This window comes from Oncorhynchus gorbuscha, linkage group LG04 (assembly GCF_021184085.1).
Source record: "Oncorhynchus gorbuscha isolate QuinsamMale2020 ecotype Even-year linkage group LG04, OgorEven_v1.0, whole genome shotgun sequence".
Taxonomy (NCBI): Eukaryota; Metazoa; Chordata; class Actinopteri; order Salmoniformes; family Salmonidae; genus Oncorhynchus; species Oncorhynchus gorbuscha.
Window position 1 is genome coordinate 34,276,556 of NC_060176.1, and position 26,411 is coordinate 34,302,966.

General features: G+C 42.1%; 1 protein-coding gene across 1 annotated transcript; it reads right to left on the bottom strand.

The window, feature by feature from the left end:
• Positions 1-975: 975 nt before the first annotated feature.
• rsph14 (radial spoke head 14 homolog) lies at positions 976-24,757 on the bottom strand. The gene is made up of 6 exons (XM_046345161.1): positions 24,411-24,757; positions 23,725-23,827; positions 22,815-22,933; positions 21,756-21,981; positions 21,264-21,400; positions 976-1,711 (listed from the first exon to the last, which is right to left on the bottom strand). Exons 1-6 carry the CDS (start codon positions 24,607-24,609, stop codon positions 1,473-1,475), a joined length of 1,023 nt encoding a protein of 340 aa, XP_046201117.1. The 5' UTR covers positions 24,610-24,757; the 3' UTR covers positions 976-1,472.
• Between the last annotated feature and the right edge of the window lie 1,654 nt (positions 24,758-26,411).

A 26,411-nucleotide genomic window follows, 5' to 3' on the forward strand; every position in this document is an offset into this window, starting at 1 on the left:
TCAATTTTACCAATCTGACCAGAGTACCTTCTTCCATATTTTGGAAGAAGGTGTTTGCTTATTTTTTATTTAACTTCTTATGGTATAGGGGATGCTTGCTTCCCACTTGGCCAAAAGCCAGGGAAAATGCAGCGTGGCAAATTCAAATAAAATTATATAAAAATCTAACTTTCATTAAATCACACATGTAGGATACTAAATTAAAGCTACACTCGTTGTGAATCCAGCCAACATGTCAGATTTAAAAAAGGCTTTTCGGCGAAAGAATAAGAAGCTATTATCTGATGATAGCATAACAGTAAACAAAGAGGGTAGCATATTTCTACTCTGCAGGCGCTACACATAATGCCAAAATAAAATATAAAACATGCCTTATCTTTGATGAGCTTCTTTTGTTGACACTCCAATATGTCCCATAAACATCACAATTGGTCCTTTTGTTCGATTAATTCCATCCATATACAGTGGGGAGAACAAGTATTTGATACACTGCCGATTTTTGCAGGTTTTCCTACTTACAAAGCATGTAGAGGTCTGTCATTTTTATCATAGGTACAGTTCAACTGTGAGAGACGGAATTTAAAACAAAAATCCATAAAATCATATTGTATGATTTTTAAGTCATTAATTTGCATTAATGGACTATTTTGTGTATGTCCATTACATGAAATCCAAATAAAAATCAATTTAAATTACAGGTTGTAATGCAACAAAATAGGAAAAATGCCAAGGGGGATGAATACATTTGCAAGGCACTGTAGGTGTTACTTGTTAAATCCACTTCAATTCATGTAGATGAAAAGGAGGAGACAGGTTAAAGAAGGATTTTTAAACCTTGAGAATATTGAGACATAGATTGTGTATGTGTGCCATTCAGAGGGTGAATGGGCAAGGCAAAACTATTTAAGTGCCTTTGAACGGGGTATGGTAGTAGGTGCCAGGCTCACCGGTTTGTGTCAAGAAATGCAACGCTGATGGTTTTTTTCTCTACAGTTTCCAGTGTGTATCAAGAATGGTCCATCACCCAAAGAACAACTTGACACAATTGTGGGAAGCATTGGAGTCAACATGGGCCAGAATCCCTGTGGAACACTTTTGACAACTTGTAGAGTCCAGGGTGAACTGAGAGCCAGAACTTGTGGGGCCAAATAAAATCACCCACGGACCATCAGTTGGGGAACCTCTATACAGAGGAGCTGAAACTTGCCACTGTGCTCAGTTTTAATCACATTAATTGAATAGATGACACAGACATGATGAATAAGTGGTGGGTCTACTAGTCTGGTAAATGTACACCAGCATACATTTACATTAAAGAAGTGTGAGTGTCTGTAGTAGAAGAAGGACTGTGTGTGTGGTGTGTCTGGGATAGCACATGTGTGCCTGTGTGTGTCAATGTGTGTGAGGGAGGAGCGAGGGAGAATCAGATAATGAGAGGTATTTGTCTCTTCTTCCCTTGCACTCTCTTTCTCTCAGGGGGTCCAGGAGATCACGCGGATGGCAGTGGCTGCTGCTCGGCAGATGATGGAAGCTGGGTGATTGAGTCTTGTCTTTAATAGTGGCAGGTGTTCCAGTAGCTGTTCCCGAGCGCATGGGGCTTCAGCCAGGGTGGTGAGGGCACGCAGCGCGTTAGCACACACAGCTCTGTCCTCACTGCCCACCAGCTCCAACAAGGGGGGAATGGCACCTGCCTTTAAGGCCTGGTACTTCCCTGTGGAAGACAGAGGGGAGAAGTGAGCATGAGTGAGTTAATGATGAGGTTCACACTATCTGTTGAGATGCTTCTGCATTAGGGGAAATAGCACCACTGACTGCCCCACCTTTGTTGTTATTGTTTTGTTTTGTTGACTAAGAATAGATGGGGAGCATCACGCAACGTGGTGAAAAAATAAATCTGTATATATTCTGCTGTTCTATCACATGTGCAATGATGTCCAAGGAAAAAAAACTGTGCTCGTTGTTTGCAGTAACTTCCTTGTTGATGTAATATCGCAAATGGACGTGGCAGTTTTACAATGTAAGTAACATAATAATCAAATTCCCCATCAAAACCCTTCAGTTGAAGCTAGAGATATGGGCTGTGTCTCAATCCACCACATCCGCCCATGTCGGCCTTCCCCATCTGCGGTGGAAGGCAAAGGTTGGCTACGTTAACTTCTTGACGCTACCCATCCCTTATCCCTTAATTGTCATCAACAACCGCTTAATAGCATAGCGCCTCAGTCAAATAATATTACTAAAAATATTCATAATTCATGAAATCACAAGTGCAATATTGCAAAACACAGCTTAGCCTTTTGTTAATCTACCTGTTATTGTCACGCCCTGGCCTTAGTATTCTGTGTTTTCGTTAGTATTTTGGTGAGGCCAGGGTGTGACATGGGGATTTATGTGGTTTGTTTTGTCTGGGGTTGTTTGTAGGCATGGGATTGTGGTTAGAGTAGTACTCTAGTTAAGTCTATGGTTGCCTAGAGTGGTTCTCAATCAGGGGCAGGTGTTTATCATTGTTTCTGATTGGGAACCATATTTAGGCAGCCATATTCTTTTAGGTCTATTGTGGGTGATTGTTCCTGTCTTTGTGTTTGTGGCACCAGATAGGACTGGTTTGGTTTTTTCACGTTTCTTGTTTTGTAGATTGTTGTACTTTCATCTTTATTAAAGACGTACAAAACTAACCACGCCGCCTCTCTTTCCCCAGAAGAAAACCGTTACAGTTATCTCAGATTTTGAAATGATGCTTTACAGCGAAAGCAATCCAAGCGTTTGTGTAAGTTTATCGATTGCATGACAAAACATTAAGTACACTTAGCATCAGGTAGCTTGGTCATGAAAATCAGAAAAGCAATCAAATCAATTACCTTTGATCTTCGCATGTTTTCAATCACGAGACTCCCAGTTACACAACAAATGTTCCTTTTGTTCCATAAAGATTATTTTTATATCCAAAATACCTCTGTTTGTTTGGCGCATTATTCTCAGAAATCCACAGGAAAGAGCCGTCACAACAACGGAAACAAATTCCAACTATTATCCGAATATATATATATATATATACTGTATATAAATATATAATCGATAATATATCAACTGCAAATGTCTTTCACAGTAAGAGAGGGAAAAACAATAGCTGTCCAAATTCTGTTGCGCGAGCAAAACTCATGTGACCACTTGACGCGATGTTATCGTTCTGGCTAATTTTTCTAAATAAAAGCCTGAAACTATGTCTGAAGACTGTTGAAACCTTGAGGAAGCGATAGGAAAAGGAATCTGGTTGATATCCCTTTAAATGGAGCAATGGGAGGCTATGAAACATGGAGTTTTCAAAATAGAAGCCACTTCCTGGTTTGATTTTCCTCAGGGTTTCGCCTGCAATATCAGTTCTGTTACACTCACAGACAATATTTTGACAGTTTTTGGAAACTTTAGAGAGTTTTATATCCTAATCTGTCAATTATATGCATATTCTAGCATCTGGTCCTGAGAAATAGGCTGTTTACTTTGGGAACGTTATTTTTCCAAACATAAAAATAGTGCCCCCTAGCTTCCAAGAGGTTAATTAAAGAATATAAAATATAAAATAAATGTTGATTTGTTTAACCTCTCTAGGGTAGGGGGCAGCATTCGGAATTTTGGATGAAAATGCTGTTCTATCACATTCCAAGACGGCGTAGCAGTAAGTCGTCCTCTCGCATCGTCTCTCTGTAAATATCTGTAAATACCGTCTCTTTTTCGTTTTAGATATTTTTCTTCACATATCTTTAAAAACTTTTTGCTAAACCTAAGCTTCCAAATACTCTCCTGCAATCCGCCTCACCCAATGTAGCTACTTTTCCTAAAGTATTTATATTTACTTCGGAACCGAAACCCCTCAACTGAAGTTAGCCAGCTAACCACCAGCTATGCTAGCGGTCTTCAGCTAACCGGTCATCAGCTAACCTTTAGCTCGGAAAGCTCTCGCCAGTTCGAACAACGCGACGCTAACCAGAGCATAACGGACCTATTTATTTTTTATCCCCGGATTCTCTCCGCAAACGGAACATTATTTTCAGCTGGATCTTCACAACTAGCTATCGAGCTAAACCACAACCCTGGTTGTTTACTCCTGGCTAGCGTTTCCACCCACGTAGCTTGAAGCTAGCCCGGCCAGAGCTCCTGTGTTCCTAGCATACTCCTGGGCTTCTATACCCGGATCCACGACCGGTCTATCGATGTCACTGCACGAAGAGGAATAAACAGACTCACCCCATCGCGACGTCCTCCAAAGGCTACCTCTCTAGCCCTCGCTATCTCCTTGCTTGCTAATTCGGCATGCTAACTGCTAGCTTGTTTAGCCCAGGTCCGCTAACTACTACCTTGTTTACCCTGGCCTGCTAATCTGTCAGCTTGTTAGCACAAGCCTGCTAACCGTCTGCATCGCAGTGGCCAATATATGTACTTTCTATCTCTTCCCGATTTTTTAAATTTGTTTATACCTTCGGGAAACCTGCCTCACCCAATGTGATACGGAATCGCTATTATTTTAATTTTTAGAACACACTCAAGAACCTTCAGAAGCGAATCTGCTAACTAGCTTCAAGCTACTTAGTCACTGTTTTTTTTTTTTTAAACCTGGATAACACCCGCCAGTCCAGCCCCCCCTGCCTCATCCACCGCTGCCCCTGGACTCTGATCACTTGGCTACATAGCTGATGCACGCTGGACTGTCCATTAATCACGGTACTCCATTCTGCTTGTTTGATTTATCTGTCGGCCCCGTTGCCTAGTCAATGCCATTTTACCTGCTGTTGTTATGCTAGCTGATTAGCTGTTGTCTCACCCACTGTTTTAGCTAGCTTTCCCAAGTCAACACCTGTGATTACTGTATGCCTCGCTGTATGTCTCTCTCAAATGTCAATATGCCTTGTATACTGTTGCTCAGGTTAGTTATCATTGTTTTAGTTCACAGTGGAGCCCCTAGTCCCACTCCTCATACCCCTGATACCTCCTTTGTCCCACCTCCCACATATGCGGTGACCTCACCCATTACAACCAGCATGTCCAGAGATAAAACCTCTCTCATCATCACCCAGTGCCTGGGCTTACCTCCGCCGTACCCGCACCCCACCATACCCCTGTCTGCGCATTATGCCCTGAATATATTCTACCATGCCCAGAAACCTGCTCCTCTTATTCTCTGCCCCCAACGCTCTAGGCGACCAGTTTTGATAGCCTTTAGCCGCACCCTCATACTACTCCTTCTCTGTTCTGCGGGTGATGTGGAGGTAATCCCAGGCCCTGCATGTCCCCAGGCACCCTCATTTGTTGACTTCTGTGATCGAAAAAGCCTTGGTTTCATGCATGTCAACATCAGAAGCCTCCTCCCTAAGTTTGTTTTACTCACTGCTTTAGCACACTCTGCTAACCCTGTTGTCCTTGCAGTGTCTGAATCCTGGCTCAGGAAGGCCACCAAATATTCAGAGATTTCCATACCCAACTATTAACATCTTCCGTCAAGATAGAACTGCCAAAGGGGGAGGAGTTGCAGTCTACTGCAGAGATAGCCTGCAAAGTAATGTCATACTTTCCAGGTCCATACCCAAACAGTTCGAACTACTAATTCTGAAAATTACTCTCTTCAGAAATAAGTCTCTCACTGTTGCCGCCTGCTACCGACACCCCTCAGCTCCCAGCTTTGCTCTGGACACCATTTGTGAATTGATTTCCCCCCATCTAGCTTCAGAGTTTGTTCTGTTAGGTGACCTAAACTGGGATATGCTTAACACCCCGGCAGTCCTACAATCTAAGCTAGATGCCCTCAATCTCACACAAATCATCAAGGAACCCACCAGGTACAACCCTAACTCTGTAAGCAAGGGCACCCTCATAGACGTCATCCTGACCAACTGGCCCTCCAAATACACCTCCGCTGTCTTCAACCAGGATCTCAGCGACCACTGCCTCATTGCCTGTATCCGCTACGGTGCCGCAGTCAAACGACCACCCCTCATCACTGTCAAACGTTCCCTAAAACACTTCTGTGAGCAGGCCTTTCTAATCGACCTGGCCCGGGTATCCTGGAAGGACATTGACCTCATCCCGTCAGTTGAGGATGCCTGGTCATTCTTTAAGAGTAACTTCCTCACCATTTTAGATAAGCATGCTCCGTTCAAAAAATGAAGAACTAAGAACAGATACAGCCCTTGGTTCACTCCAGACCTGACTGCCCTCGACCAGCACAAAAACATCCTGTGGCGGACTGCAATAGCATCGAACAGTCCCCACGATATGCAACTATTCAGGGAAGTCAGGAACCAATACACGCAGTCAGTCAGGAAAGCTAAGGCCAGCTTCTTCAGGCAGAAGTTTGTATCCTGTAGCTCCAACTCCAAAAAGTTCTGAGACACTGTGAAGTCCATGGAGAACAAGAGCACCTCCTCCCAGCTGCCCACTGCACTGAGGCTAGGGAACACGGTCACCACCGACAAATCCATGATTATTGAAAACTTCAACAAGCATTTCTCAACGGCTGGCCATGCCTTCCGCCTGGCCACTCCTACCTCGGCCAACAGCTCCGGCCCCCCCGCAGCTCCTCGCCCAAGCCTCTCCAGGTTCTCCTTTACCCAAATCCAGATAACAGATGTTCTGAAAGAGCTGCAAAACCTGGACCCGTATAAATCAGCTGGGCTTGACAATCTGGCATCGATAAAAGACAGTACTGTGCAGCCGTCTTCATCGACCTTGCCAAGGCTTTCGACTCTGTCAATCACCAGATTGTTATCGGCAGACTCAGTAGCCTCGGTTTTTCGGATGACTGCCTTGCCTGGTTCACCAATTACTTTGCAGACAGAGTTCAGTGTGTCAAATCGGAGGGCATGCTGTCCGGTCCTCTGGCAGTCTCTATGGGGGTGCCACAGGGTTCAATTCTCGGGCCGACTCTTTTCTCTGTATATATCAATGATGTTGGTCTTGCTTTCGGGCGATTCCCTGATCCACCTCTACGCAGACGACACCATTCTATATACTTTCGGCCCGTCATTGGACACTGTGCTATCTAACCTCCAAACGAGCTTCAATGCCATACAACACTCCTTCCGTGGCCTCCAACTGCTCTTAAACGCTAGTAAAACCAAATGCATGCTTTTCAACCGATCGCTGCCTGCACCCGCATGCCTGACCAGCATCACCACCCTGGATGGTTCCAACCTTGAATATGTGGACATCTATAAGTACCTAGGTGTCTGGCTAGACTGTAAACTCTCCTTTCAGACTCATATCAAACATCTCCAATCGAAAATCAAATCAAGAGTCGGCTTTCTATTCCGCAACAAAGCCTCCTTCACTCACGCTGCCAAGCTTACCCTAGTAAAACTGACTATCCTACCGATCCTCGACTTCGGCGACGTCATCTACAAAATCGCTTCAAACACTCTACTCAGCAAACTGGATGCAGTTTATCACAGTGCCATCCGTTTTGTCACTAAAGCACCTTATACTACCCACCACTGCGACTTGTATGCTCTAGTCGGCTGGCCCTCGCTACATATTTGTCGCCAGACCCACTGGCTCCAGGTCATCTACAAGGCCATGCTAGGTAAAGCTCCGCCTTGAAGCTCAGTTGGTAGAGCATGGCGCTTGTAACGCCAGGGTAGTGGGTTCGATCCCCGGGACTACCCATACGTAGAATGTATGCACACATGACTGTAAGTCGCTTTGGATAAAAGCGTCTGCTAAATGGCATATATATATCTCAGTTCACTGGTCACGATGGCAACACCCATCTGTAGCACGCGCTCCAGCAGGTGTATCTCACTGATTATCCCTAAAGCCAACACCTCATTCGGCCGCCTTTCGTTCCAGTACTCTGCTGCCTGTGACTGGAACGAATTGCAAAAATCGCTGAAGTTGGAGACTTTTATCTCCCTCACCAACTTCAAACATCAGCTATCTGAGCAGCTAACCGATCGCTGCAGCTGTACATAATCTATTGGTAAATAGCCCACCCATTTTCACCTACCTCATCCCCACAGTTTTTATTTATTTACTTTTCTGCTCTTTTGCACACCAATATCTCTACCTGTACATGATCATCTGATCATTTATCACTCCAGTGTTAATCTGCAATATTGTAATTATTCCCCTACCTCCTCATGCCTTTTGCACACATTGTATATAGACTCCCCTTTTTTTCTACTGTGTTATTTACTTGTTAATTGTTTACTCCATGTGTAACTCTGTGTTGTCTGTTCACACTGCTATGCTTTATCTTGGCCAGGTCGCAGTTGCAAATGAGAACTTGTTCTCAACTAGCCTACCTGGTTAAATAAAGGAAAAAAATAATAATAATAATAAATGCCAAAATTTAACGGCCTGCTACTCGGGCCCAGAAGATATGATATGCATACAACTGGTAGATTTGGATAGAAAACACTCTAAAGTTTCGAAAACTGTTAAAATAGTGTCTGTGAGTATAACAGAACTGATTTAGCAGGTGAAAACCTGAGAAAAATCCATTCAGGAAGTAGTTTTTGTTTTGTAGTTTTCTATTCAATGCGATTACAGTATCCATTGACATAGGACTCCATTTGCAGTTCCTATGCCTTCCACTAGATATCAACAGTCTTTAGAAATCGTTGCAGGCTTGTAAGTCTTATAAATGAGGGAGTAAGACCAGTCTGAACGAGTGAACCAAACGTGACGCAGAGTTTTTTCAGGCGCATGTGCATTTCTTGTTTACCTTTTATATTGACGACGTTATTGTCCGGTTGAAATATTATAGATCATTTAGGCTAAAAAACAACCTGAGGATTGAATATAAACATTGTTTTACATGTTTCTATGATTTTTACGGACACAATTAGGATTTTTTGTCTGATTGTTTTGACTGAGTTTGAGCCTGATTACTGAAGAAAACTAGCTAACAAAACGGAGGTTTTTGGATATAAAGAGACTTCATCGAACAACAGGAACATTTATTGAGTAAATTAATGTCTTCTGATTAACACCATATGAAGATCATCAAAGGTAAGGGTATCTCTATTTCTGAGTTTTGTAACGGTTCTGCTTGGCTGGTTACTGTTTGTAATACTTTGTCAACTGGGCTATGTTTTGGGCTAGGTATGTTCTGGGCTAGATATGCTTTCGCCGAAAAGCATTTTATAAATATGACACTGTGGTTGGTTTAACAAGAAGTTCATCTTTAAACCTATGTAAAATATGATTTGTTTTCTGAATTTTTATCATGAGTATTTCTGTAATAGAATTTAGCGCTCTGCAACCTCACTGGATGTTGGCCAGATGGTACGCTAGCGTCCCACATTCCCTAGAGAGGTTAACACTTTTTTGGTAACTACATGATTCCATATGTGTTATTTCATAGTTTTGAAGTCTTCACTATTATTCTACAATGAAGAAAATAGTAAAAATAAAGAAAAACCCTTGAATGAGTAGGTGTTCTAAAACTTGACAGGTAGTGTACATAAAGTGCCTACGCAAAGTTTTCAGACCTATTGACTTTTTCCACATTTTGTTACATTACAGCCTTATTCTAAAATGGATGAAATAAAAACATTTCCTCAGCAATCGACACACAATACTCCATAATGACAAATCAGGTGTTAAGAAATGTTTGCAAATGTATAAAAATAAAAATAAACTTATTTGCATAAGTATTCAGACCATTTGATACGAAACTTGAAATTGAGCTCAGGTGCATCCTGTTTCCATTGATCATCCTTGAGATGTTTCTACAACTTGATTTGAGTCTACCTGTGGTAAATTCAATTGATTGGACATGATTTGGAAAGGCACACACCGGTCGATAAAAGATCCCACAGCTGACAGTGCATGCCAGAGCAAAAACCAAGCCATGAGGTCGAAATAATTGTCCATAGAGCTCCAAGACAGGGTTGTGTCGATGCACAGATCTGGGGAAAGGTACCAAAACATTTCTGCAGCATTGAAGGTCCACAAAAAGACAAGACCCCTACTAGAGCTGGCCGCCTGGCGAAACTGAGGAATCGGGGAGAATGGCCTTGGTCAGGCAGGTGAAGAAGAACCCAATGGTCACTCTGACAGAGCTCTAGAGTTCCTCTGTACACATGGGAGAACCTTCCAAAATGACAACCATCACTGGAGCACTCCACCAATCAGGTAATTATGGTAGTGGCCAGACGGAAGCCACTCCTCAGTAAAAGGCACATGACAGCCCCTTAGTTTGCCAAAATGCACCTAAAAACAGACCATGAGAAACAAGATTTTCTGGTCTAATAAAACCAAGATTGAACACTTTGGACTGAATGTCAATCGTTACAGAGATTGAGAGGATCTGCAGAGAAGAATGGGAGAAAATCTCCAAATACAGGTTGTAGCGTCAAAGGTGCTTCAACTAAGTACTGAGTAAAGGGTCTGAATACTTATGGAAATGTAATATTTCAGTTACAAAAATTATACATTTGCATACATTTAAAAAGAAAACTGCTTTTGCTTTATCATTATGGGGTATTGTGTGTAGATTGAGGGAGAAAAAACGTATTGATTTTAGAATAAGGCTGAAACGTAACAAAATGTGGGAAAAGTCAAGGGGTCTGAATACTTTCTGAATGCACTGTAATCTACCTCAATTATCTCTTACCCCTTCACATCGACTCGGTAGTGGTACACCTTGTATATAGCCAAGTAATCGTTACTCATTGTGTATCAATTAATACTTTTATTATTACGTATTTTACTTTACTATTATTTCTCTTTTTTTCTCTCTACGTTGCTGGGAAAGGTGTGTTAGTAAGCCCATGTCTATAGACCCCATGGATGCAAGAACAATACTTATCTTACAAGCCTGAGAATCATGGGAAAATCTAAAGGGAAATTATGGGAAAATCTAAAGAAATCAGCCAAGACCTCAGAAAAAGAAATGTAGACCTCCACAAGTCTGGTTCATCCTTGGGAGCAATTTCCAAATGCCTGAAGGTACCACGTTCATCTGTACAAACAATAGTACGCAAGTACTATTATTATTATTATTATTATTATTATTAAGTATAAACACCATGGGACCATGCAGCCATCATACCGCTCAGGAAGGAGACATGTTCTGTCTCCTAGAGATGAACGTGGTGCGAAAAGTGCAAATCAATCCCAGAACAACAGCAAAGGACCTTGTGAAGATGCTGGAGGAAACAGGTACAAAAGTATCTATATCCACAGTAAAACGAGTCCTATATCGACATAACCTGAAAGGCAAGGAAGAATCCCCTGTTCCAAAACAGCCATAAAAAAGTCAGACTACGGTTTGCAACTGCACATGGGGACAAAGATCGTACTTTTTTGAGAAATGTCCTCTGGTCTGAAGAAACAAAAATAGGAACCTTTTGGTCATAATGACCATTGTTATGTTTGGAGGAAAAAGGGGGAGGCTTGCAAGCCGAAGAACACCATCCCAACCGTGAAGCACGGAGGTGGCAGCATCATGTTGTGGGGGTGCTTTGCTGCAGGAGGGACTGGTGCACTTCACAAAATAGATGGCATCATGAGGCAGGCAAATGATGTGGATATATTGAAGCAACATCTCAAGACATCAGGAAGTTAAAGCTTGGTCGCAAATGGGTCTTCCAAATGGACAATGACCCCAAGCATACTTCCAAAGTTCTGTCAAAATGGCTTAAGGACAACAAAGTCAAGGTATTGGAGTGACCATCACAGAGCCCTGACCTCAATCCTATAGAAAATTTGTCGGCAGAACAAAAGAGTGTGCAAGCAAGGAGGCCTACAAATCGTTACACCAGCTCTGTCAGGAGGAATGGGCCAAAATTTACCCAGCTTATTGTGGGAAGCTTGTGGAAGGCTACCTGAAACGTTTGACCCAAGTTAAACAATTTAAAGTCAATGCTACCAAATAATAATTTAGTATATGTAAACTTCTGACCCACTGGGAATGTGATGAAAGAAATACAAGCTGAAATAAATCCTTCTCTCTACTATTATTCTGACATTTCACATTCTTAAAATAAAGTGGTGATCCTGACTGACCTAAGACAGGGAATTTTACTAGGATTGAATGTCAGGAATTGTGAAAAACTGAGTTGAAATGTGAGGTGTATGTAAACGTCCGACTTCAACTGTACGTAAATGCAATATTTAATTTCATAAATTTGCATAATTTAAAAAAACAACAACGGTTTTTGCTTTGTCATTATGGAGTATTGTGTGTAGATTGAGGGGGGGAAACTATTTCATCAATTTTAGAATAACGCTGTAACGTTAAAAAAATTGGGATCTGAAAACTTTCCAAATGCACTGTATGTGGTAGTGGAGTAGGACCTGAGGGCACACACCTAGTGAGTAATGAAATCTGTTATGAATGTTTTGTAATGTTTTTAATATTGTATAACTGCCTTAATTTTGCCGGACCCCAAGATGAGTAGTTGCTCCCTTGCTAGGTTCAGGCGAGACAAAGACAACGTCTCTCCCTGCCTGTTGATTAACACCACCAACGTCCTGTTGTCGGACCTTACCAACACATACTGGACCTCCAATATCAGAAAAAAACAGCAGAAAAACAGCCAGTAGCTCCAGGTAATTGATATGCAGTGCCTTTAGCACTGTCGACCAAAGGCCACCTTCCTAGTAGCCCACACACAGCACGCCCCATCCCAGTGAGGCTGTGTCTGTCGTGATCACCCTGCGGGACACTACCCGGCCCATGGGAACCCCCTGTGACAACAGTTGCGGGTTTCTCCAAGGAGTTAACGCCCTCAGGCACGACAGGGATAGCTTGAGCAACAGATGGCAATGGCGAGATGCATCCAGACAAGTAGTTACGTGAACCAATCGCTGGGACTCACGGACTATATTAGCCGCCAAAACATGAGCAATTTGAACTTGTCCAAATCATTCAAGTACAGGATGGGATGCAGCATTTCATTACTGTTAAGAACGAGGAAATACCGGCTGAACCAACCTTTTCCGAGACGGGTACACCCCGAATAGGCCGCTTCCAAAGAAGAGAGAAAATCTCCTCTCTCAAAACAGGGGCTAGGACACACCCACTGTGAGACCTCCCATATATTGTCATCTGAAGGGGCGAAAACAGCACGAGTACTGGGATAATGTGGTTATTTTGTCATGTCCTCTCACACCAGCCACTCCCGACAACCTTGTGTTCAACTGTGGGGATACCCTTGGACACCATACGCCCTTGGGTAGAAGCACTTCGCTCTGGAGAAGAGTGTCCACCAAATGACAAAAATACAAATGCACAATGTCACCATTGACAGCCTAAAAACTTGGCCCTGTTTGTCATTCTCAGTGGTGCATGACAACGAAGCCCCACATATGAAAATAATTGGCGTCCAGATATCATACCCAAGACTCCTAGTCATAAACCTGAGTTGGACGGGCGTTAACGTGCATTTTCCCAGCAGGAAGGTCGTATTGCCAACATTACTTGAATGCAGCAAGAAAGCATTGCTACTTCCTGCTTTCGCGTCTCCTCGGAACGGGACTGCATGAACTCCATAGATGAGCCAAACACTCCTTCTGCGAAATTGGCTCACCCAAATATCATTCACCACTCAGGTAGGCGAGACACTGGTCCACCGGAACCAGCCATGCATTTTCGGGAGTTTAGGACAAAGAATAGCCTCTCTGTTAGCCTCCAAGACCAGGTGGCTAACTAGCTTCCCATACCAGCATGCAAGCTAGCTTCCCATACCGGCATGCGCCCCTTCTAAAACAGTTCCACATTCATGCAACTTGGTTGAATGTGAGTTATTCCAGGTAAAAAAATGGAAAAAGAGTCAAGCAACACTTTACCGCAGTCATCACAGGTGGTAAAACATTCCTCAACCTGGGCTAACTCCATTGCAAAGGAGAGGAGAGCTATACCGTCGCAGGAACTGTTCCGAGCCAAAGCAGCCTGAGCGTTTATCCACCCCAGGCAAACAGGATAGCACTTATGAGTATATTTTCATTGTGGGCAGTCAAGATCACTTTTGAGTCTAAATGCAAGCTGAGTCTAATTTGGTGAATTACTTGTGAGCCACAGCTGAGCATAATAATTACATATTTTTTTACTGGACAGATGGCCTGCATCTGAGGGTCAGTCTGAGGGGAGGGAACAGCGGTGAGGTTGCCTCTCACCCGGCTCACCGTCCCTCCTCTCTCCTTCCACTGAGAAAAGGGGACACAGTCTTCCAGCTGATGGCGAATGTCGATCTGCATTATTTGTGCCTCATGCATCAATTTATGTTGTTAGTCCTATGAGCAAAGAAAGTGGAATATTCCTTGATATTAAAAAAGACTCAAGCCGCTAATGACAACAACACAAGAACGGCTCATAATAATGGCTGGAACAGAGCAAATCGAATGGCATCAAACACCTGGAAACCATGTGTTTGATGTATTTGATACCATTCCACTAATTCAGCTCCAGTCATTACCACTAGCCCGTTCTCCCCAATTAAGGTGCCACCAACCTCCAGTGATAGGGAGAATGCGCATTTTATGGCTTATAAAAGTGTTGAACAAAGTGTTGACAGTGCTGAATAACAACTTAAACATTAAAACAGCAGCTCTTTGCTGTATTCGTTGAGTAGTCATAGTTTTAAAATATTTGAAATCTCAACATTATTAACTTTGCTGTGTGATCGAGTCTTCTTTTTTACAGTCTGTGGCGCGAGGAAACTGTGCAGACAAAGTGATCTGAGCTATCTGATTGGCCAGTAGTAGGCCTATAAGTGCACTTGATTTGTTCTCTGGGCCTGCCGGGTAGGTGGACACATCAAATGGTTCAAAATGGGAACAATTTGCCTTCTCGATGCTAGGGCTGCTGATTCAAGTGCACCTACCGCCAATAGCGGTGAAACAAATACAACAAATATTGTTTTTACATAAATGTTTGGTGATTGACTAGGAATGCCTTGGAGATCAACCAGTTAATCGCGATCAACCCAGTGGTGACCAGAAGTGGTAGGCTTTTAGCAAACATTAATCCTACCCAAACAATGAAGTATTAGCTCTTTAAGCAGAGCAGAAAATAGTTTGCTTTTAGCAAACACAAATCACAAAACCTGAGACCAAGTCCCAAAACTAGCAACATCTAGGGGGACGAGTATTCTCTCCCCACTAACAGACACCTAAGTCGGCGCTAAATCCAGTAGTCTTTGTGTGCTTGTAAATTGCGTGACAAGTTCTTTGTCAGGCGAGCTGTAGAGCGAAGAATTTAGGAAATTAATGCGAGCCCCGGTGTTATAGCCAGATAGGTGGGGCTTCCGAAGGCGGGCTCTGCATTCATTTGCCCATTGGGTGTGTTTTTAGTTTTCTTCAGGTGAATGTGATTGGTCATTGACACCCTATAGTATGTTATGCTGAGTGACTGACTGAAAGAGAACCCACAGACACTCCCCACTGGGCAAAACACTGGTTGAATCAACGTTGTTTCCACATAATTTAAAACACAAAAATCTATGTGATGATGTAGAAAACAAATTGGATTTGTAAAAACTCATCAACGTAAGGGCAATTCGTCTTTTTTTCACACCACATTTTAACCTAAATCCGATGACATGGTGATTTGATTAGTTGATTTCACATTGATTTCAAGTTAACAACTCAACCAAATGTAAATCAAAACTATACATTGAACTGAAGTCTGTGCCCAGTGGTCGGCCCTGTTTGACACCCTTCCATTTTAGTGTGTTAAAGAGACGCTCCATTTGTTTTGTAGAATTTCAGCCAGTAGTTTTGAAAGTAGCGCTCACAAGTTAAAACGAGTCCCTGAAAATTGTGCACGATTGTGTACAACATCATAACGTCATTGTTCTCTAGCCTCTGTAGCGTGTGCACAAAGATACATTTTTTAAAACATTTACATTACATTACATTTAAGTCATTTAGCAGACGCTCTTATCCAGAGCGACTTACAAATTGGTGCATTCACCTTATGACATCCAGTGGAACAACCACTTTACAATAGTGCATCTAAATATTTTAAGGGGGGGGAGGGGGGGTGAGAAGGATTACTTTATCCTATCCTAGGTATTCCTTAAAGAGGTGGGGTTTCAAGTGTCTCCGGAAGGTGGTGATTGACTCCGCTGTCCTGGCGTCGTGAGGGAGTTTGTTCCACCATTGGGGAGCCAGAGCAGCGAACAGTTTTGACTGAGCTGAGCGGGAACTGTACTTCCTCAGTGGTAGGGAGGCGAGCAGGCCAGAGGTGGATGAACGCAGTGCCCTTATTTGGGTGTAGGGCCTGATCAGAGCCTGGAGGTACTGAGGTGCCGTTCCCCTCACAGCTCCGTAGGCAAGCACCATGGTCTTGTAGCGGATGCGAGCTTCAACTGGAAGCCAGTGGAGAGAGCGGAGGAGCGGGGTGACGTGAGAGAACTTGGGAAGGTTGAAAACTGTGTTGAGTGTGCATGTTGGGCTCACCCCGCAACCTAATTGGACAATACTGTGCCGGCCTGATCCAACCTTCCATTTTAATCTTGCAACCTCATTGGACATCATTCCACCTGCCAATTAACATTTTCCATCATGTTTGGTTGTTATCCCATTGTAGCGCATGCTCTCAGCAGACTAGTATGTCAAACCAGCAAGTGAATGTGATAATGTGAATGTGATCGCTGGCAATCAACAGCTGCAGTGTTGCCCACATTGGATTATCCCATATTATGGAAAACATGGGTAAAAGTTTATGAAGACAAAAGGTGAACACATGGAATTATTTCATTTGGATGGATAGTTGACACAAGATAAAGGTAGGCCAATATTTCCTCATCTTAAAAGTGGGCTTGCAGTATACATTTCTCAAGTGCATCAAAGTTACGTATGTTCTGTCACGATTCACGTTAAAATAAAGGTTAAATAAAAAATACAAATAAATCATGGATTGGATAAATGGATGGATGCGCGCCTTGTAAAAAAACACGCAGCCTATTGCACAATGTATTCCAAAAGTCAAACAAAATACACCAGAAACACGATTTAGGAGATACAGGTTGTGAGCATAGTGTTTATGATCGAGTTGATAATTGTAACTCACCTCCTGTATTTGGTCTTATGTAGCAAAATTTGAAATGTTTTTTTTTTTTACATTAGATAAAAGTAGAGACTCAGAGCTACAAAATAGTATATCATACACTGCATTTGAGGAACAATGGGAAAGTTATTCTGCTTTGAAAGTTGATCAACTTGCAATCTCACCTTTGAGAAAATTGCCTTTGAATGTTTTGCTATCTAGTGAAGAGCACTTCTTTGTCTACACCCATTCAGCTTCGTTCACACCCTGTTAAGCTTTAGCCACACCCATCTCGTTTCGCTCTCGAAGCGCACACTTGACACTCTGGCTGATGATTTGTTTACCTCTGGATAGCATGAAAACAGCCTAACCAGCTCTGCTGGCAACAATTTAATTACGCTTCTTTGCAGACGTTTACTGGCACCAGCCATATTCAACAGGTGTTGTACACACGTCACGTAACGTTAGCTAACAAGCCAGCCAGCCAACGTTAGCTAGTTAAACAATGAACAGCGCCAACAATGCCACAGTGCTAGGAACTAAACAACCATGTTCAATGTAAGCTAGCTAATATAATATAATAATAATATATGCCATTTAGCAGACGCTTTTATCCAAAGCGACTTACAGTCATGTGTGCATACATTCTACGTATGGGTGGTCCCGGGGATCGAACCCACTATCCTGGCGTTACAAACGCCATGCTCTACCAACTGAGCTACAGAAGGACCACAACATTAGGCTCTAACTAGAACAGCACACAGCTCTGGGAAACAAATAATAACATCAGGTAGGGAGCCAGCCAGATAACGTTAGCTTACTAGCTAACAGTACACTTTAGCTTGAAATCGAACCACTTTCTGTCAAAATCAGAAAACGTGTAATATCTGAAAATGTAGCTAGCTAATGCTAGACTATCTTACCTGTACATCATCATGCATAGACGCGTCTCCCTGTCAGGAATGCCATGCCAGCATTGCCCTTAGTTTGAAGATGTGATCTGGAGACAGGTCTTTCCTCCATCTCTTTAGCTATCATACTCTAATTCCACTTATTTCAAAACATGATCCTCCAGAAAGTGGAGAACCACACTTATGCAGCTTCTTTTTTTTAAAGCCACGTTTCGACAGGATTACCAACACAGACTGACGAGCTTCTATGGCAGACCAATCTGAACTCCTCTCTCAGCATGTCGTGCCCACTCATTATCTCAGCCAATCATGGCTAGTGGGAAGGTTGCTCACTTTTTCTGTGGCTTAACCAACAAGGCTCGTAATTTAACAATTGTATTCGTATTTACAGATGGCATACAAGTTTGTTATTAAGGCACATGGAAGTTCACATGTTCAAGAAGGCATTTTGTCAAAAAACAAATTTAGATTTTTTTATTTTAATTACGTTCAAACGGCAATCCTGTGAAGTCGTGACTTGCAACATACGCCTAGTTTCCTGAATTGGGTCACAATTATCTTCTAATGTATTTGTTTGGCTACAATGCACACAACATTTTCTGGTTTGCAGAGAAATGCATTGAAAGAGATACAGTACCAGACAAAAGTTTGGACACACCTACTCATTCCAGAGTTTTTATTTTATTTTTAGTATTTTCTACATTGTAGAATAATAGTGAAGACATCAGAACTATGAAATAACACATATGGAATCATGTAGTAACCAAAACAGTGTTAAACCATTCAAAATATATGTTATATTTGAGATTATTCAATGTAGCCACCCTTTGCCTTGACGGCTTTGTACACTCTTGGAATTTTCTCAACCAGTTTCATGAGCTAGTCACCTGGAATGCATTTCAATTCAATTTGGGGTGGCAGGTAGCCTAGTGGTTAGAGTGTTGGACTAATAACCAAAAGGTTGCAAGATCAAATCCCCAAGCTGACTAGGTAAAAATCGGTTGTACTGGCCCTAAACAAGGCAGTTAACCCACTGTTCCTAGGCTGTAATTGAAAATAAGAATGTGTTCTTAGCTGACTTGCCTAGTTAAATAAAGGTTAAAACATTTTTTTTTAAAGCCAGCATCCCGGAGTCGCCTCTTCACTGTTGATGTTGAGACTGGTGTTTTGCGGGTACTATTTAATGAAGCTGCCAGTTGAGGACTTGTGAGGTGTCTGTTTCTCAAACTAGACACTCTAATGTAGTTGTCCTCTTGCTCACTTGTGCACCGGGGCTTCCCACTCCTCTTTCAATTCTGGTTAGAGCCAGTTTGCACTGTTCTGTGAAGGGAGTAGTACACAACGTTGTACGAGATCTTCAGTTCCTTGGGAATTTCTCGCATGGAATAGACTTCATTTCTCAGAACAAGAATAGATTGATGAGTTTCAGAAGAAAGTCTTTGTTTCTGGCCATTTTGTGCCTGTAATCGAACCCACAAATGCTGATGCTCCAGACACTCAACTAGTCTAAAGAATGCCAGTTGTATTGCTTCTTTAATCAGGACAACAGTTTTCAGCTTTGCTAACATAATTGCAAAAGGGTTTTTTAATGATCAATTAGCCTTTTAAAACAATACAATTGGATTAGCTAACACAATGTGCCATTGGAACACAGGAGTGATGGTTGCTGATAATGGGCTGCTGTACGCCTTTGTAGATATTCCATAAAAATCTGCCGTATCCAGCTACAATGGTCATTTACAACATTAACAATGTCGACACTGTATTTCTGATCAATTTTATGTTATTTTAATGGACAAAAAATATATGCTTTTCTTTCAAAAGCAAGGACATTTCTAAGTGACCCCAAACTTTTGAATGGTAGTGTATGTAGGAACTCCTTCAAGACTGCTGGAAAAGCATTCCTCATGAAGCTGGTTGAGAGAATGCCAAGTGTGTGCAAAGCTGTCATCAAGGCAAAAAGAGTGGCTACTTTGACAAATATTTGTATTTGTTTAACACTTTTTTGGTTACTACATGATTCCATATGTGTTATTTCATAGTTTTGATGTCCCGTTCCTGTAGGTTCATGCTCTACAACATCCGCAGAGTACGACCCTGCCTCACACAGGAAGCGGCACAGGTCCTAATCCAGGCACTTGTCATCTCCCGTCTGGATTACTGCAACTCGCTGTTGGCTGGGCTCCCTGCCTGTGCCATTAAACCCCTACAACTCATCCAGAACGCCGCAGCCCGTCTGGTGTTCAACCTTCCCAAGTTCTCTCACGTCACCCCGCTCCTCCACTCTCTCCACTGGCTTCCAGTTGAAGCTCGCATCCGCTACAAGACCATGGTGCTTGCCTACGGAGCTGTGAGGGGAACGGCACCTCAGTACCTCCAGGCTCTGATCAGGCCCTACACCCAAATAAGGGCACTGCGTTCATCCACCTCTGGCCTGCTCGCCTCCCTACCACTGAGGAAGTACAGTTCCCGCTCAGCCCAGTCAAAACTGTTCGCTGCTCTGGCTCCCCAATGGTGGAACAAACTCCCTCACGACGCCAGGACAGCGGAATCAATCACCACCTTCCGGAGACACCTGAAACCCCACCTCTTTAAGGAATACCTAGGATAGGATAAAGTAATCCTTCTCACCCCCCTTAAAATATGTAGATGCACTATTGTAAAGTGGCTGTTCCACTGGATGTCATAAGGTGAATGCACCAATTTGTAAGTCGCTCTGGATAAGAGCGTCTGCTAAATGACTTAAATGTAATGTAATGTAATGTCTTCACTATTATTCTACAATGTAGAAAAGAGTTAAAATAAAGAAAAACCCTGAAATTAGTAGGTGTCCAAACTTGACTGGTACTGTACATTAAACTACTACCAAGGTCTTATAAATCTAATTTCAGATGTTTTCTACCTTATGCATGGATTTGATAGACGTATGCAATGTATTTTCACTGTTATGAAAATAACTAATGGTATGCACATGCAGCAATTCATAAGGGCATGCAGCCATTCACCCCATCTTGCTTTAAAACGCGCAATACTTTACAGGGAACAAGCACGTAGATCTCATGCACTAAATGATGGCAGGTTTGAATGTAAGGATTCTGTGGGTTTTTCCACTGGGAGAGCACTGTAGATTGTTTATTATGAGCGATACATTTAACACAGAGTCCAAAACGGGAAGTTTAAAAAATAACGAGGTAGTTTTGAACCCTCCAGAATGTCTCTATAATGTAAGTTCCCTGCAACATAGAGATAAGCCTATGTTGTTAACATTGTTCACATGCAAACTTGCACCCTAACTCTAAACTATTACTTAAGACAATAGATATCTAAAATACCCTTTCTTTCACATCCATTCCCCGACTTACCTTCAGTGATAATAGCTGTGTTCATAATAGTCCCAGCAGCACTGGCAGTCACTCCTGGGTCACAGTCTGATAGCAGCTTCACCAGGATTGGGAGAACTCCCTCCTCACATACCTTGTGCTTTCCTTCTGATGGAACACTAACAGGGCAAACAGGTGTCTTCAAATGGAATCATAACTTAGTTCAAAGCAAGCTTTTTCCACTTAAATTTAATTTATTTTCATTTTGCATGCACATATTACTAGAGTGCATTTTTTCTAGATGACACCTATCATTCATGAATATTGAAAGCCTCAAATTCCAAATATTTAGATTTTTTTTTAAGTATTCTTTCCTGTCAGTAAGTAGAGCATGGCTGCGTACCAAATGGCTCTTTAATGGACCTAATAAGACACTACTTTGACCTGGGCCAATAGAGTGCTGGTCAAAAGTAGTGCAGTATGTAGGGAATAGGGTGTCATTTGGAACATATCCATGTTTGTGCCTCTGCTCACCTGATGCCCATCATGGCGGAGGCTGCGGCCCGGCGGATGTCAGGGGAGGGGTGAGAGAGCTGGTTTCGCAGCATGGGAACTCCGTCACTGGCCAGGGCCGGCAGGGCATCCACCCTCACACAGTAGCTGAGAGTGGCCAGGATAAGGGCCCGGATCTCCTCCTGCTCAACAGGCAGCTTCATCACCAGCCGGGGAACCAGGCCCAAAGTTACGATACACACTGCACCTGACCAGGAGACAGAAGGTCATAAGGTCATAAGGCCCTAAAACATGTCCATAATCTAAAGATTTGGATTTTCTTTCATTGAATCACTTGTTTCGTTAATAATTGTTACATTTAGAAGATCTTATAAGATCAAAACGTCTGCAAAAAATTGTAATTAAATTGTTGCCAGCCGCACAGTTACAGTCACAAACACTCTAGATAACATCAAAACAGCCTAACTAGCTCTGCTAGGGCAAGTAAAATGGTCAAAGTGAGGGGTTCTCTCATTTGTGTCTGGAAGTAGCTCGCAAGTTAGCCAGTTAGCTTGGGTGCTTGACTGCAGTTGTGAGTTCAGAACGCTCGGATCAACGCTACTCCTCAGCCAGAGCGTCCAGTGAGCGAAACGCTCTGAAATTACAAAATGACAATCTGACAATGCTCTGAATTTACGAACGCCCAGAGCGCACTCTTGCACCGCAGATTGAATTTACAAATGCACCTTTAATAACACACACAAAGTCGTAAAATGTCTAGCTAGTAATATTATGCCAACAAGCTAGCAAGAACATCAACTTCCGGTAGACAGGCGAAGAGCCAGTATGCTCAACTGAAAGGATACCATTTGTTTACAGTATACTAAAAGGAACTAATAGCATATAGTATGTAGTATATACTCATTAAGTATGTAGTATACAGTATATTAGTATGTGTATTCGGAACACAGCTATAGTGTATGAATAGTGTCTAAATCAAAATACATCCAAATGTCATGTGTAATGAGTCCTTCAGCTTGCCTGGAGTGTCACTGTAATTGGGCAGCTGAAAACCAAAGACTAAAGCCTAGGCATACGTACCTGCAGGAAACTCAGCCACCATCTTCAGTGCACGGTGCATGTTTTTACGACAGGCATCAACTGGCTCGTCTAGAAGATCAGACAGTGGAGCCACCACATCCCACGTGAGGAAGGCTTCTCTAGGGACATACACTTATGTCACTCACACCAAAAGTCCACAAGTTTAGTCGTGTCTACTATTTATTGGTGTGAAATAAGTACCCCAAAAAATGTTTTACTAAGGATTGTTTCCTCATCCGGATAACTTGCCATACAGAAGTTGACTGTTGCAGAGATACTTGATATAATGACAAGATGCTTGTGTCGCCGCCCTAATAATGGGATTCGTTGTCCACAGAGTGGAACGGCAGGATGTCAAGCACACCTCTTTGGATTGATGGATACATCTCGTTATTTAAATACTTTTTGAATATGCGATGAGAGGTGGTGATGTCATCTTCCTGTATTCAATGGAGAATGAGATGCTATGCTAACCTCATGAACATGCATAGACATTTCATATTTCAACTGGGACAACTCAAAACTAAAGTGTTTTTTCTCAAAGTGGCTGAGATGTCAGGTGCATCACACTTATATAAGTACACTCGTAACAACCTAAGAATTACAAAACATATATTAGATCAAGTAAGCCTCACGTATCAATAAAGCAATACATTTTTATCTTGACTAAATTTGACACTCTCATTGCCCCCATACAAAAACTCTTCACTTGTTTAATAATTCATGATCTGCTTAACATGGACATATTTTGGGTGGAGTAAACGACCTCGCTTCGCCTCTTCCTCTTTGGCTGTGGTCATTGACATTGTTGGTAAAACCATATTGTACTAGGCTGCCACCTACTGTCTGCAGTAACCATAGCATTGACCATTGGGTAGACCAAATGATTCCTGGGAATGGGATTGCTCACCTCCCCACATTATGGGCAGCTAGTAGGTAAAATACTTCTGTAGTTTTGATTCTCACTGAGCTGTCTCTGTCTTGCAGCAGGACCTTCAGCCTCTCCAAACAGCCTGAAACAAATTCAAAGAGGATATATCTAGTTTGGAAACATTTACTTCAGGCTGGTTAAGAGAAGGCTTTGTGAAGAATATAGCCCAAATAATTTACAGTACTCAGAAGGATACGCCTTGTTGTCCCCTTTTGTTGACTATTGTGCGATTAACAGGCACACTTCTAGCTTCTAGATGTTGTGCGTGGGTACGAACTGAGTCCACGACAAAGATATTCTTTCAGGCGGTCAGCTTCCAAGGAAAATAATACAGAACCGTCTTATTCGGAGTGTAAACTAGTAGGGCTAGCTATCTCGGTTACAGAACGGGGAGATCCAGCGTCCATGCAGTGAGATACCAGCCAACTAAGTTAACAATGGGCAACCGTGGGAACATAACAATAGTGAACAGTCCTGCGTTGTCTAGCTAATAACACGTGTGTATAGCTGCCTTATGCAGGTGAACGTATTATCTCCCAAAACCATTACAATGCAAGATTTGTGACTCGTGAAACAGATGCAGCAATTTAAAAATGACATTCCACAAATGTTTTGTTTAAGAAAGCAAGGATTTTATACAAGCAATAATGGAATATGCATCTTACCTTTGTGAATAGCTTCATATGCCCTCTTTGGGTCATGAACCAGGTCGCAGAGGGCTGCAAGAGCTCTCTGTCGTATGCACAGCTGTGGATCTTGCAGTTCCAGAGAGAGCCGCGGAAGGGCTCGGTTGCCGAATGCAACAGGTGCTTGAGTCGGGTCAAAATGCGGAGGCAATTGCTCCGAAATCCTTGTGCTAGCCATACTCTAACAAAATAAGAATTGTTGTTATTAAACAACTGTTGATTATAGCTAACCTTATTTCGCTATATTGTAACAATAAGCTGCCTGCCACTAGTTGTTTGCCAGCGAGCAGAACAGTTATTTAGCTACTCAGCGCCACTGCTTCTCACTCCACCAATCGTTGCTTAGTAACTAGCTATCTGTACACAATACACATACCTTTCCCCCTTTTTTCCCATTTTTTTACAGGGTATATATTTGTAATATTTCACCAGTTGTTTGAGTAAAAAAAAAGTGATTAACATAAGTACAATACATTACATCACATTCCCCTTTCCCGTCCTTCTCAAGCTTGTGCGTTTCTATACGAAAATTACCTTAGGCAGGCCTAGACCATTACCTACAATACATCTCTTTCACTGATCTTATTATTATCGAATTTTTTATTATAACAAAACAAAACAATAAAAATGTGTTTATTGGTTTCATTTGTTGCCCTTATTTTAATTGTCATTGACAACAGGGCCTCTTTCCAGAACAACCAGTAGCCCATCACAAAGAACACTATGCTGCATGTTTTCCCTGACCAATACAGGTGATGTAGGTCAGTGGTTGGGGCTGCCAGCATATATATATTTATAAACTGGGTGGTTCGAGCCCTGAATGCTGATTGGCTGACAGCCGTGGTATATCAGGTCGTATACCACGTGTATGACAAAACCTTTTATTTATAACGCTCTAATTATGTTGGTAATCAGTTTATAATAGCAATAAGGCACCTTGGAACAGCCCTTAGCCGTGGTATATTGGCCATATACCACACCCCCTCGTGCCTTATTGCTTAAATATATACAGTACCAGTCAAAAGTTTGGACACACCTACTCATTCAAGGGTTTTTCTTTCTTTATACTATTTTCTACATTGTAGAATAATAGTGAAGACATCAAAACTATGAAATAACACATATGGAATCATGTAGTAATCAAAAAAGTGTTAAACAAATCTAAATATATGTTATATTTGAGATTCTTCAAAGTAGCCACCCTTTACCTTGATGACAGCTTTGCACACTCTTGGCATTCTCTCAACCAGGTTCACCTAGAATGCTTTTCCAACAGTCTTGAAGCAGTTTCCACATATGCTGAGCACTTGTTGGCTGCTTTTCCCCAGAAATGTGTCACTCAAATATCACATGAATACACATTAGACATGGCAAAATGTATAGAATTGCAAGAAAATTTGCTTTAAACTAAAATAAAAATTGCACACCATGACAAAATGTGTAGAATTGCAGAAAATAAGCTTTAAAACTGAACCAACAAGATGGGTGTGAACAGTTTGTGTCACGAACAGTGCTTTTTCCCATAAAAATAGATGTGACGCGCACGCAGGGCGAGGAGCAGGATGTTCCCTAATGCTGGAAGGGTGGGCCCGAGTGAAAACGTTTGTAAACCCCTTACAGTTTTTTGCTAACATGACCCAAATATGGCCAACAAGTCTATTTTGCATTTATTCAAATGTTGCTTAGATGATGGAAAATGGACACAGGAAGGATGCACTAATTTGACCACAAAGTCAGACGGGCTGTGAAATGAAAATAATTGTACAGAATTTACTAAATGTAGCCTATACCAATAAGGCTAAAAGATTATTCAATTTTTTTGAGCCATCCTGCTACACCAATTACATTTTACTTATGAATGGTGACACTTGTACATTTATCGTACTCTTGATATTGTTTTTATATGCAAAACATGTAATATGTAACACTCAAAACAATTGCGCGTCTTGTGATTGAGAAACAAGAGATTCACACAATAAA

Coding starts and splice junctions, on each gene's coding strand:
- rsph14 (XM_046345161.1), bottom strand. CDS start 24,609: ATGGCTAGCACAAGGATTTCGGAGCAATTGCCTCCGCATTTTGACCCG. Junction 22,934..23,724: donor GCTGCCCATAATGTGGGGAG/GTGAGCAATCCC, acceptor GTATGTCCCTAG/AGAAGCCTTCCTCACGTGGG. Junction 21,982..22,814: donor GGTGGCTGAGTTTCCTGCAG/GTACGTATGCCT, acceptor TCTCCTGGTCAG/GTGCAGTGTGTATCGTAACT.